The following is a 12,129-nucleotide window of genomic DNA, read 5'->3' on the forward strand; positions in this document are numbered from 1 at the left end:
GTGCCTGCTGGGAGCTGTAGTCCTGCGGGTGACGCAGGGCGGACTACAGCTCCCGGCATGCACTGCGCGGCGGCGGAGCCGGGCCCGGGCTCCCCCGCCCCGGTGCCGCCGCTAAGGGGCCGGGCCGGGCCCGTTCCTTCTCCCCGCAGGGCATGAGCGGAGGTGCCGGGGGCTCGGAGCGGCCCGAGGAGCGGCAGCGGTTCCCCCCGCCCGGCAAGTCCCTCCCCGTGCGTGTCCCCCCCGCCCCAGCCCGCTCGCAGGGGCCGGGTCCCGGTCCCGGTCCCGACGGGGAGCGCTCCGGTGTGTGATCGGTGTGTGACCGGTGTGTGATCGGTGGGTGATCGGTGTGTGATCGGTGTGTGATCGGTGTGTGATCGGTGGGTGATCGGTGTGTGACCGGTGTGTGACCGGTGTGTGATCGGTGGGTGATCGGTGGGTGACCGGTGTGTGATCGGTGTGTGATCGGTGGGTGACCAGTGGGTGACCGGTGTGTGATCGGTGGGTGACCGGTGTGTGACCGGTGGGTGACCGGTGGGTGACCGGTGGGTGATCGGTGGGTGACCGGTGGGTGACCGGTGTGTGATCGGTGGGTGACCGGTGTGTGACCGGTGTGTGATCGGTGTGTGATCGGTGTGTGACCGGTGGGTGACCGGTGGGTGATCGGTGTGTGACCGGTGGGTGACCGGTGGGTGACCGGTGTGTGATCGGTGGGTGATCGGTGGGTGATCGGTGGGTGACCGGTGGGTGACCGGTGTGTGACCGGTGTGTGATCGGTGTGTGATCGGTGGGTGATCGGTGTGTGATCGGTGGGTGACCGGTGGGTGACCGGTGTGTGACCGGTGGGTGACCGGTGTGTGATCGGTGGGTGACCGGTGGGTGACCGGTGTGTGATCGGTGGGTGATCGGTGTGTGATCGGTGGGTGATCGGTGTGTGACCGGTGTGTGATCGGTGGGTGACCGGTGGGTGACCGGTGGGTGATCGGTGTGTGACCGGTGGGTGACCGGTGGGTGACCGGTGTGTGATCGGTGGGTGATCGGTGGGTGATCGGTGGGTGACCGGTGGGTGACCGGTGTGTGACCGGTGTGTGATCGGTGTGTGATCGGTGGGTGATCGGTGGGTGACCGGTGGGTGACCGGTGTGTGACCGGTGGGTGACCGGTGTGTGATCGGTGGGTGACCGGTGGGTGACCGGTGTGTGATCGGTGGGTGATCGGTGTGTGATCGGTGGGTGATCGGTGTGTGACTGGTGTGTGATCGGTGGGTGACCGGTGGGTGACCGGTGGGTGATCGGTGTGTGACCGGTGTGTGACCGGTGTGTGATCGGTGGGTGATCGGTGGGTGACCGGTGGGTGATCGGTGGGTGACCGGTGTGTGATCGGTGGGTGATCGGTGTGTGACCGGTGTGTGATCGGTGGGTGACCGGTGGGTGACCGGTGGGTGATCGGTGTGTGACCGGTGTGTGACCGGTGTGTGATCGGTGGGTGATCGGTGGGTGACCGGTGGGTGATCGGTGGGTGACCGGTGTGTGATCGGTGGGTGATCGGTGTGTGATCGGTGGGTGACCGGTGTGTGATCGGTGGGTGATCGGTGTGTGACCGGTGGGTGACCGGTGTGTGATCGGTGGGTGATCGGTGTGTGACCGGTGGGTGACCGGTGGGTGATCGGTGTGTGACCGGTGGGTGACCGGTGGGTGATCGGTGTGTGATCGGTGTGTGATCGGTGTGTGACCGGTGTGTGACCGGTGTGTGATCGGTGTGTGACCGGTGTGTGACCGGTGTGTGATCGGTGTCCCCGTGTCCCCCGCAGCTCTCGGCTCTGGGGCAGAACGGGCTCCTGCAGGCGCTGGTGCAGGGAGCGGAGCCGCCCGCGGGTGATGGTGAGTGTGAGCTCCGGTTCCAGGGCGTTATCCCGGCGGCTCCAGAGCCCCAGGAGCCCTGCGTGGATCCCGCTGGCTCTGCCCCGGCGTCGTGGAATGGTTTGGGGTGGAGGGAGCTTAAAGCTCCTCCGGTTCCAACCCCCTGCCGCAGGCAGCCTCCCACTAAAGCAGTCCCTGTGGCAAGCGCTTTAATGTCCCTTCATCCCAAACCGTTCCACGATTCCATAAAGCTTCCAGAGAGAAACCCCGCAGCACTTCAGCTGGGGTTTATCCCTAGGGAAGGGGAATCCTGCCCTGAGCAGCCCTGGGAGAAGGCAGCAAATCCCCCCCCCGCCATGGGTCTCTGATGCCTCCTCCCTTCTTTCATTAGGGATCAGTGAGGAGCTGCAGCGGGCGCGGGAGGAATGGGAGGCTGTGGAAGAGATCCAGTCAGGTACAGCCGGCGCTGGGATACGGGGCGGGTGGGGAAGGCTGGGAGAGGAGGGAGCTTGGGAAAGAGCCCAGCGGGAAGGGGAGGGGGATTCCTCAAGTCCTCACCCTCCTGCTGGGAGCAAGCTCTTGGCTGGGAATCATGGAGTCAGCGGGGCTGGAAAAGAGCTTCGGGATCATCCGGTCCAACCCCTATCCCGGCACTGCCACGGCCACCACTGACCCGTGGCACCGGGGGTGTGTGAGCACTGCAGGGACGGTGACTGCAGCCCTGCCCTGGGCAGCCTGTTCCAATGCTTGAGCACCCTCCGGGGCAGGAATTGTTCCTCAGCTCCATCTAAACCTGCCCTGGGGCAGCTTGAGGCCGTTTCCTCTTGTCCCATCCCTTGTTCCTTGGGAGCAGAGCCCAGCCCCTCCTGGCTCCATCCTCCTCTCAGGCACTTGTAGGGAGCAATCAGGTCCCCCCTGAGCCTTCTCTTCTCCAGACTGAACCCCCCCGGTCCCTCAGCCGTTCCCTTCACTCCGTGCTGGGATGGAGAAGCTGGGGGGGGGGGGGGGGGGTGACCCCGTTCTCTGCCCCCCGCAGGGCTCGGGGGGACGCCGGCGGTGCCCGCAGCCCCCATCTCCTTCCGGGAAGCGCTGCACTTCTTCGAGACGGCCGAGCTGGGCGAGTGCAGGGTACGGGCAGGGCCCCGCCGCGGGGGGAGCTTTAGTAAGTAGGAGAGGGGAGAGGCAGCTCCCTCCTTCCCTTTGCCCTTCCCGCAGCTCCCTCCTGCCTCTCCCTCCCTCATCCCCGTTCCCCATCCCTCATCCGCCGCTGTTCTCTCCCTGCAGAGGAAGCTGCGTGCGCCCAGGCGCAGGCAGGGCCTGGCTGCTCTGCTCCGCTTCCTCTTCGGGCCCCCCCGGCTCCAGCCGCAGCTGCGGGGGGAGCAGGAGCTGGCGCTGGCCATGGCGCAGTGTGAGTGGCTCCGGGGGACGTGGTCCTGCTCTTCCCTCCTCCATCCCGCGGGATGAGCGCGGCCGGGACGTCCTCCTGGCACCAGCACCAGCACCCATTCGTGTCCAGGGCTCTGGCTTCCCCCCGCTGCTGGGGAGGGGGTGGTTCTTTCTCCACTCTGTGTCGGTGCCAAGTGGTGGGGTTGGGGTGCTGAGGGGCAGGTTTTGGGTGCTGGGACGGTGGTTTTGGGTGCCAAGGGGTGGGGTTTGTATTGCAAGGGATGGGGTTTGGGTGCTAGGAGTGGGGTTTGGGTGCCAAGGGGTGGGTTTTGTATTGCAAGGGATGGGGTTTGGGTGCTAGGAGTGGGGTTTGGGTGCCAAGGGGTGATCTTTTTGAATGCTGACAAGTGGTTTTGGGTGCCAAGAGGTGTTTTTGGGTGCCGAGGGGCAGGTTTTTGGGTGCCAAGGGGCAGGTTTTTGGGTGCCAAGAGGTGGTTTTGGGTGCTGAGGGGTGGCTTTTGGGTGCTGATGGGCAGGGTTTGGGTGCTAAGTGGTGGGTTTTGGGTGCTGACAGGTGTTTTCTCTCCACCAGGTGCTTTGGATGACAACGAGAGCGTGCACATGAGGATCCTGCAGACCATCTACAAGAAACTCACCCGCTCCCACCTGGGCTGCCCGCGCTATGGAGCGCACTGGGAAGAACTTGGATTTCAAGGTAGGGCAGAGGGAGAGACCTGGGGAGCTCCCTGTGCTGGGAGGGATCACACTGGTCCCATTCCCTCCTCCGGAGGTGGGATGCAAACACAGGGTAAAGGTTTTGGTCCTTGTTCTCCCTCCTTCCCAGGGTGATTTCATGGGATCCCAGCCTGGTTTGGGCTGGAAGGAACCTTAAAGCTCACCCAGCTCCAACCCCTGCCACGGGCAGGGACCCCTTCCACTGGAGCAGCTTGCTCCAAGCCCCTGTGTCCAACCTGGCCTTGAGCACTGCCAGGGATGGGGCAGCCACAGCTTCTCTGGGCACCCTGTGCCAGCGCCTCAGCACCCTCACAGGGAAGAGCTTCTGCCTAAGAGCTCAGCTCAGTCTCCCCTCGGGCAGGTTAAAGCCATTCCCCTTGGCCTGTCCCTCCATCCCTTGTCCCAAGCCCCTCTCCAGCTTTCCTGCAGCCCCTTCAGGCACTGGAGCTGCTCTCAGGTCTCCCTTTCAGGAGCCTTCTCTTCTCCAGGCTGAACCCCCCAGGTCCCTCAGCTGTTCCTCAGCACATTCGTGCTCCAGGCCCTTCACCAGCTCCATGGTGTCGTTAATGCTCTTCATTAGAGCTAATGAGCCGTGGCCCATTCCCTGGCGCAGGCCGGGTCTCTGTCACTGAGGTGGCCTCAGCTGGGTAAGAAAAACAATGTCATTAAGAGACCCAGGGTGATTAAAGGTGTCACACGTGGCCTCGCCGGCACCTTCTGGTTCACTCGATAGACAAAGCCTGAACCCAGCAGCTCCTGTGGCTCCACAACTGGTTTTAGGTGATGCTTCACAGTCTTGGGGTTGGTCGAGCTTAAAGGTGCTCATTCCTGGAGCAGGGTTGGGAATGGGCCCATGGGTGGGGGAGCAACAGGGAGGAGGTGACAACACCGGCTTGGGAACCCCCTCAAAAACCTGTCCTAAGGATGCAGTTCCTGAAGGGATTTGAGTGGTGTAAAAGGCCATGGGAGCAGGGAGGTGACAGGGAATGACTCCAGGCTCATCCCACCCTTCCAGGCACAGATCCCGGGACAGACCTGCGAGGCACAGGGATGCTGGCCTTGATGCAGCTGCTCTTCTTCGTCATGGACCCTCAGATGCTGCCTCTGGCTCTGGACATCTTCAAACTGTCCCAGCACGAAACCCAGGCAGGTCCTCCCTTAACAATTCCTAACGCTCCGGGAGTGGGAATCACAAAGATCCAAGTGAAAAACGGGAGCGAGTGTCTCCGTAAACGTGGTCTTTTCATCTTGGACATAGTTGGGGTTAAGCCTGGATCTTGTCGTGCAGCATCCATCGAAGCTGTATTCTCAGGACCATTATCCTGCCGCGTGGATTTGTGGCCTGCAGGCCGCATCCCACGGCTTTGGGGCGGTGTGGAAGGGCTGGAGGTTGTGTGGGCACCTCAGCGAGCTGGGATTCCCGTAACACTCCTTCTCCTGCAGGAATTCCCCTTCGGCATCATGTCCGTGAACATCACCCGCATCGTCCTGCAGGCCCTGCGGGAGGAGCGGCTCTCCCGGTGCGTTCCAGCAGTTCCCATAGGCAGGCCAGGAAGGGATTTGGGATCTGGAGCTGCTTCCCAGCGCTCCAGGCCCTGGCTCAGCCCCTCTGCACCTCTTGCAGGGAGTGCAACCGCCGGCAGCAGGTCATTGCTGTGCTCAACGACCTCTATGCAGCCGCCTTCCTGCGGCTCTACCGCGTCTGGAAGGGGCAGCACAAGACCATCGCCGACTCCTGCTTCCTCCTGAAGGGTTTGTGTCCCGGGTTTTCCTCCTTCTTTCCCAAGGGAAACAACCCAAGGCCGAACCCGGCATGGTCTTAGTGTCCCGCTGGGTCTGGCCTGAGGGTTGTAACCCCCAGAAACCCCCAACCGCTCCTTGTTTCATCTTCACCCCGGGATTCCCTTATGGGGGGATCTTGGGATGGTGCTGAGCTTAGCTGGGGTTTGGTGAGGAAAATGGGGCAGCCTTTCCCAAGGGGATCTGTAGGGACAGCAGCTTTAGAGCATCCCTGACCCCGTCCCCACTCTCCATCCTCACACCTTGCCCTCTGCCCTCCTCAGAGCTGGAGTCATCCACCAAAAGGAAGCCGAAGCAGCTCCTGAAATCCCTGGAAGCCTTTGTGAACCGCAGCCCCACAGCCGAGGGTCCTGACCCCCCATCCCCTCCTTCCCCTTCCAGCCGGGAGCTCAGCTTCACTGGCCTGTGTGACCTGGAGGGTGAGCCCCGGCTCGGCTGAAACACCGGGAGAGGATCCATAGGGAGAGCCCGGATCGGCTCCTAGTGCCGGTTATGGGGCTCGCTGGTGGGCGCAGGGCGAGGAGAGGGGCCCCTGGCCGAGCCAGGAGCCTGGAATGCCACCGAGGGGAGAGATCTTGTGGCACAAACCCCCCAGAAACAATCCTTCCAGGCTGGAATCTGGATGTGAAGGAGGAAAACGTGGACGAGAGGGTGCATTTATCAGCCGTGGGGCTGGGATAGTCCGTGCGTGTGTCCCACATTCACGCTCCCATCTGTACCCCCAGTTTAGCAATGCTGGAGCATGGAGATGGTGTTCCAAAGTACAGTCCCGGCTCCAGCAGCACCCAGGAGGGTGGGAGATGGCCCACTGGGTGTTACTGCTGGGTGCTGGGGACAGCTCGTCCTCTGCACGCTGGAGTCCCCGGGGTGTCACTGTGTGTGTTGGCACTGACAGAAGTGGTTAGAAGGAGGAAAAATAGAATCAACTCAGCTGCTTTGGATGGAAAAGAGCCTTTGGGACTTGGAGCTGCTTCTGGGCCTGTGGCTGGAGCGTGGGGAAGGGCAGCGTGGGGTTTGCCGGGGTCAGATGTGGGGCTCCAAGCACATCCTCGGGGCCTAAAAAGGGAGGAGAAAGCCCAAACTGGGAGGTAAAAGGTGATGGAGGAAGAGCTGCGGGAGGGTGCTGGGGGCATGGAGGGTGCTGGGGGGGACCCGGGTACGGGGGGATGTGGGGCCGGAGGGGCCTGGGGAGGGAGCGGAGCTCAGCGCGGCCCCACCGGGTCCCCTCTCCCGGTTCCGCCCCAGGGGCGGCGGCTGCTTCATCCCCCCCCCGCGTCCGCTTAAAACCCCGCGGAGGAGGCGCTCGGCAGCGCAGAGCCCGGCGGCAGCGGCATCGATACCAGCACCGGTAACCGGCAACGGCACCGGTACCGGCAGGGACGGGCAGCGGCACCGACAGCGGCGGCAAGAGGTGGGGTGCGGGCAGGGCAGGGGGTTACAGGCAGGGTTAGGGGGGTGCAAGCAGGGCAGCGGGGTGCAGGCAGGGTAAGGGGGGTGCAGGCAGGGTAAGGGGGGTGCAGGCAGGGCAGCGGGGTGCAGGCAGGGTAAGGGGGGTGCAGGCAGGGCAGCGGGGTGCAGGCAGGGTAAGGGGGGTGCAGGCAGGGCAGTGGGGTGCAGGCAGGGCAGTGGGGTGCAGGCAGGGTAAAGGGGGTGCGGGCAGGGTAAAGGGGGTGTGGGCAGGGCAGTGGGGTGCAGGCAGGGTAAGGTGAGTGCAGGCAGGACGGGGGTGCAGGCAGGGTAAAGGGGGTGCAGGCAGGGTAAAGGGGGTGCGGGCAGGGCAGGGGGTGTGCAGGCAGGGTAAGGTGAGTGCAGGCAGGGCAGTGGGGTGCAGGCAGGGTAAGGGGGGTGCAGGCAGGGCAGTGGGGTGCAGGCAGGGTAAGGGGGCTGCAGGCAGGGTAAGGTGAGTGCAGGCAGGGCAGTGGGGTGCAGGCAGGGTAAGGGGGGTGCAGGCAGGGCAGTGGGGTGCAGGCAGGGTAAGGGGGGTGCAGGCAGGGCAGGCAGCATGGGAAGGGACACCAGTGTCCCCCAGCACCCGGTGTCCTGGCCCTCCTGCACCCCACAGCACCACTGAGCACAGCAGCCGCATCCATCCAGATGGATACAGGCTCTGGGAGCACGGGGAGCCCCCCGGGGGGGTACTCGGTGCAAGCCACCGCCGCCATCGCCGCTGCCATCACCTTCCTGGTGCTCTTCACCATCGCGGGCAACGCGCTGGTGATCATGGCCGTGCTGAGCAGCCGCTCGCTGCAGGCACCCCAGAACCTCTTCTTGGTGTCGCTGGCAGCCGCTGACATCTTGGTGGCCACCCTCATCATCCCCTTCTCCTTGGCCAACGAGCTCTTGGGCTACTGGTACTTCGAGAGGACGTGGTGCGAGATCTACCTGGCTCTGGACGTGCTCTTCTGCACCTCGTCCATCGTGCACCTCTGCGCCATCAGCCTGGACCGCTACTGGGCCGTGAGCCGCGCCATCGAGTACAACGCCAAGCGCACGCCGCGGCGCATCAAGTGCGGCATCCTCATCGTGTGGACCATCGCCGCCGCCATCTCCCTCCCGCCGCTCGTCTACAAGGGCGAGAAGAAGGCTGCGGCGGGCGAGCGGCCGCAGTGCAAGCTCAACGAAGAGGCCTGGTACATCCTCTCCTCCAGCGTCGGCTCCTTCTTCGCCCCGTGCCTCATCATGATCCTCGTCTACCTGCGCATCTACCTGATCGCCAGGCGCCGCCACCGCGCCCGCTCCGGCGCCACCAAACCCCCGCCGGTGCCACCGAGCATCCCCGCGCCGGCCGCCGGCGCCCCTCCACCGGTGGACAGGACCTCGCTGCTGAGCCCCGAGGAACCCCCAGCGTCCCCCAGCGCCGGGGCAGGGACGTCCCCACCGCCCGCGGGACCCCGCAGGGACACGGTGGCCACCGGGACGGGGCGCGTGGTGCTGGCGCGGCGCTCGCCAGCCCTGACCCCCTGGAGGAGGAAGGCTCAGGTGAACCGGGAGAAGCGTTTCACCTTCGTCCTGGCCGTGGTCATCGGCGTCTTCGTGCTCTGCTGGTTCCCCTTCTTCTTCCTCTACAGCCTGGGCGCGCTCTGCCCCCGGCGCTGCAAGGTCCCCGACGGCGTCTTCCAGTTCTTCTTCTGGATCGGGTACTGCAACAGCTCCCTCAACCCCGTCATCTACACCGTGTTCAACCAGGACTTCCGCAAGGCTTTCCGGCGGCTCCTGTGCCGCTGCCGGGCCCCGACGCCCTGGTGAGGGGCTCCCACACCCCCTCCTCCTCCTCCTGCCTGCGCTCAGTGTTGGGTTGAGCTTTGAAGCCCCCCAAAGTGATGATGGGTGCCCCCCCCCTCCCATGGCTGCTTGTTGCCAGGTTTCCATGGGGACCCGGCACATGGAATGGGGGGATCCATCCCAAGAGACCCCCCCCCCCAGGCCTTTCAACAATAAAAACTATTTTGGAATAAGAAAACCATTCCCTTGTTTTCAAGGGGGGGGCTGGGGGTGTGATCGTGTCGTGTGTGTCGTGTCCCCCCCCCCATCCCTTGGGGACACTTGGGGACAGCAGCAGGAACATGATGTTGGGGGGGGGGGTGGTGTTATTTATGGCAGCACCATAAATTATAGAAGGAATAAATAATAATGATAATAATTAATTAATTAAACACAAGTGATGAACCAGCTGCTGGCCCTGAGGGCGTTCAACCCCCCCTCGGGGGCCCAGTGGGGATTCGTGGGAGGCTCATATAGGGGTTTTGCTGCCCGCCTTGGTGCTGCATTTCAAGAGGGTTCATGGGTTGTGACCCACAATTGGGTTGGGGTAACCCACAGCAGCGTGGTGACCACCACCATATCGTGACCCACACCACCGTATCGCAACCCACACTGGTGTATTGTGATGCATGACAGTGATCGACACCACTGTATCATGACCCACATCACCATATCGTGACCCACATCACTGTATTATGACCCACATCACTGTATTGTGACCCACATCTCCGTATCGTGACCCACATCACCGTATCATGACCCACATCACCGTATCGTGACCCACATCACCGTATCATGACCCACATCTCCGTATCGTGACCCACATCACCATATCGTGACCCACATCACCGTATCGTAACCCACACCACCACATCGCGACCCACATCACCACATCGTGACCCATATCACCATATCATGACCCACATCACCGTATTATAACCCACTTCACCGTATCGTGACCCACACCACCATATCGTGACCCACACCACCATATCGTGACCCACACCACCGTATTGTGACCCACACCACAACATCGTGACCCACACCACCATATCGTGACCCACATCACCATATCGTGACCCACACCACTGTATTGTGACCCACACCACATTGTGACCCACACCACCATATCGTGACCCACACCACATTATGACCCACATCACCACATCGTGACCCACACCACAACATCGTGACCCACACCACCGTATCGTGACCCACATCACCATATCGTGACCCACACCACCGTATCGTGACCCACACCACCGTATCGTGACCCACACCACTGTATCGTGACCCACACCACCGTATCGTGACCCACACCACCACATCGTGACCCACACCACCACATCGTGACCCACAGCAGGGAATGGCAACCCACGCTTGCAGTGGCATTGTCGTGACCCGCAGCAGGAGATTGCGACCCCCACGGCTGTGTCGTGACTCGTGTTGGTGCATCCCCACTCACACGGAACGGATGCGCCGTGACTCACCCTGGCGCGCGCTGACCCCATTGAGGTACCACCACCCCAGAGCCCCCTTCCCAGGGGACGCGGCCCCATCTCCCCGCCTCCATCCCGCCCGGCTCCACCGGAGCTTTGGGAAGCCCATTCCCAGCCTGGCTGCTCTCCCGTCCCGGCGCGCTGGGACGATGCTCGGGGTGGGAGAGGTCGTGTGAACGGGGCTGGAGCCGCGGGGCCGCGCACGCCGCCAGCACCGCGTCCTCTGCCCCACGGCTGCGCCCCACAGCGTGCGGGGGGGGGGGTCCATAGGGTGGCCCCATGGGGGGGGGGGGGGCACAGGCAGCGGCACCCCCAGAACCCCCCAAACCATCCCAGGGGTTGCCATGGTGATGCCTTCATTCCCAACCTCCCCCGGCTCGTAGCAACAGAACCGGGTTTGCAGCAGAAAAAAAGCCTTGGAAATTCCAGGGGTTTGGCTTCAAAATCACTTAAAGTGGGTTAAATTGGGTTAAAATGGGGTGAAATGAGGGTTTCTGCCCCTTGGCTGCCGTGGGAGGTGGGATGAGCCCTGGCCAGGCCTCAGCCTGCTGCTGCCTGGGCTTTGCGCTCCCAACTGGCAATGAGTGCCCGGCAATAAGGGGCTTCCTTCCTCTGCTTTCCCTGTTCTCTGGGATTTTCTCTTTTTTCCCCATTTTTCCCTTGTCTTTCCCCTTTTTTTCCTCTTTTTGAATTGAAGTTTTCATTTTTTCTTGCTTTTTTCCCCTCTTTTACTTTTGTATTTTCTTTTCCCTCCCTTTTAATTGTATTTTCTTTTTTCCCTCATTATTTCTCTTTTCCTGTATTTTTTCCTTATATTTTCTTTTTTTCTCTTTTTTAATGTCTTTTCAGCCCCATTTTATTCTATTCCTCCCTTTTGTCTTTTTTTTCCCTTTTCCTTGCCTGTTCCCTCCCCCCCCCCTCCATTTTTATATTTTCTTTTTTTGCTCACTTTTTTTATCCTTTTTTATTGTATTTTGCCTTTTTTTCTCCTTTTTTCTATATTTTCCCTCTTTTTTCATATACTGTTTCCCTTTCTTATCGTCTTTCTCCATTTTATCGTGATATTTTTCCTTTTTCTTATTTTTCCTTTTTTCCCTCCCCTTTTTATTGTACTTCCCCTTCATATTTTCATCTTATTTCCCTTTTTTCCTTGTTTTTCCTTTTTTTCCATTTTTTCTCCTTTTTTCCATTTTTTTCTCTTTTTCCGTCTTATTTTTCCTTTTTTTCTTGCGTTATTTTTTTTCTTTTTTCTCTCCTTATTTTTCTTTTTCCCCTATTTGTCGTTTTTTCTTATTTTCCCCTTTTTCGTCGTTTTTTTTTCCTTTTTAATCTTTTTTTCCCCGTTTTTCTTCCCTTTCCCTATTTTCCCGTTTCTCTTCTCCCATTCCCCCCCATCCCTTCCCCTTCTCCGTTGTTTCCCCCCCGTTCTCGCCCCCTCTTTCCCCAGGGACCCTCCGGGCCCGCACGCTCCGAGCCGCGCCTCAGCCCCCGCGCTCGTTCCGCCCCTCCCGCACAGGGACGGGTCTGGGAGCGGGGCCCGGGGTAACCCCAGCGGTGGCGCCGAGCCCGAGCCCCCCCCTCCAGAGGCCGCGG

General features: G+C 61.3%; 2 protein-coding genes across 3 annotated transcripts; both read left to right on the forward strand.

Annotated features, from left to right (window-relative positions):
• The first annotated feature begins 104 nt into the window (after window positions 1-104).
• Window positions 105-6,727, forward strand: ELMOD3 (ELMO domain containing 3). 2 transcript variants are annotated; one of them, XM_061443396.1, is made up of 10 exons: window positions 138-227; window positions 1,807-1,876; window positions 2,247-2,309; window positions 2,892-2,983; window positions 3,146-3,263; window positions 3,834-3,956; window positions 4,992-5,122; window positions 5,420-5,496; window positions 5,601-5,728; window positions 6,040-6,727. In XM_061443396.1, the coding sequence occupies exons 1-10, from the start codon at window positions 153-155 to the stop codon at window positions 6,213-6,215; spliced, it is 1,053 nt and encodes a 350-aa protein (XP_061299380.1). In that variant the 5' UTR covers window positions 138-152; the 3' UTR covers window positions 6,216-6,727. The 2 variants fall into 2 exon arrangements, with proteins under 2 accessions (XP_061299379.1, XP_061299380.1); XM_061443395.1 differs by lacking the exon at window positions 5,420-5,496 and having other exon boundaries at window positions 105-227; window positions 4,992-5,126; window positions 5,605-5,728.
• A 1,051-nt stretch (window positions 6,728-7,778) lies between these two features.
• Window positions 7,779-9,087, forward strand: ADRA2B (adrenoceptor alpha 2B). Its single transcript, XM_061443394.1, has one exon. It carries the CDS (start codon window positions 7,871-7,873, stop codon window positions 9,020-9,022), a length of 1,152 nt encoding a protein of 383 aa, XP_061299378.1. The 5' UTR covers window positions 7,779-7,870; the 3' UTR covers window positions 9,023-9,087.
• Window positions 9,088-12,129: the final 3,042 nt, after the last annotated feature.

The sequence above is a fragment of the Pezoporus flaviventris genome, unplaced genomic scaffold, assembly GCF_033815535.1.
Source record: "Pezoporus flaviventris isolate CSIRO_AGI_PZ_B2104156 unplaced genomic scaffold, CSIRO_AGI_Pfla_v1 ptg000353l, whole genome shotgun sequence".
Classification (NCBI taxonomy): domain Eukaryota; kingdom Metazoa; phylum Chordata; class Aves; order Psittaciformes; family Psittacidae; genus Pezoporus; species Pezoporus flaviventris.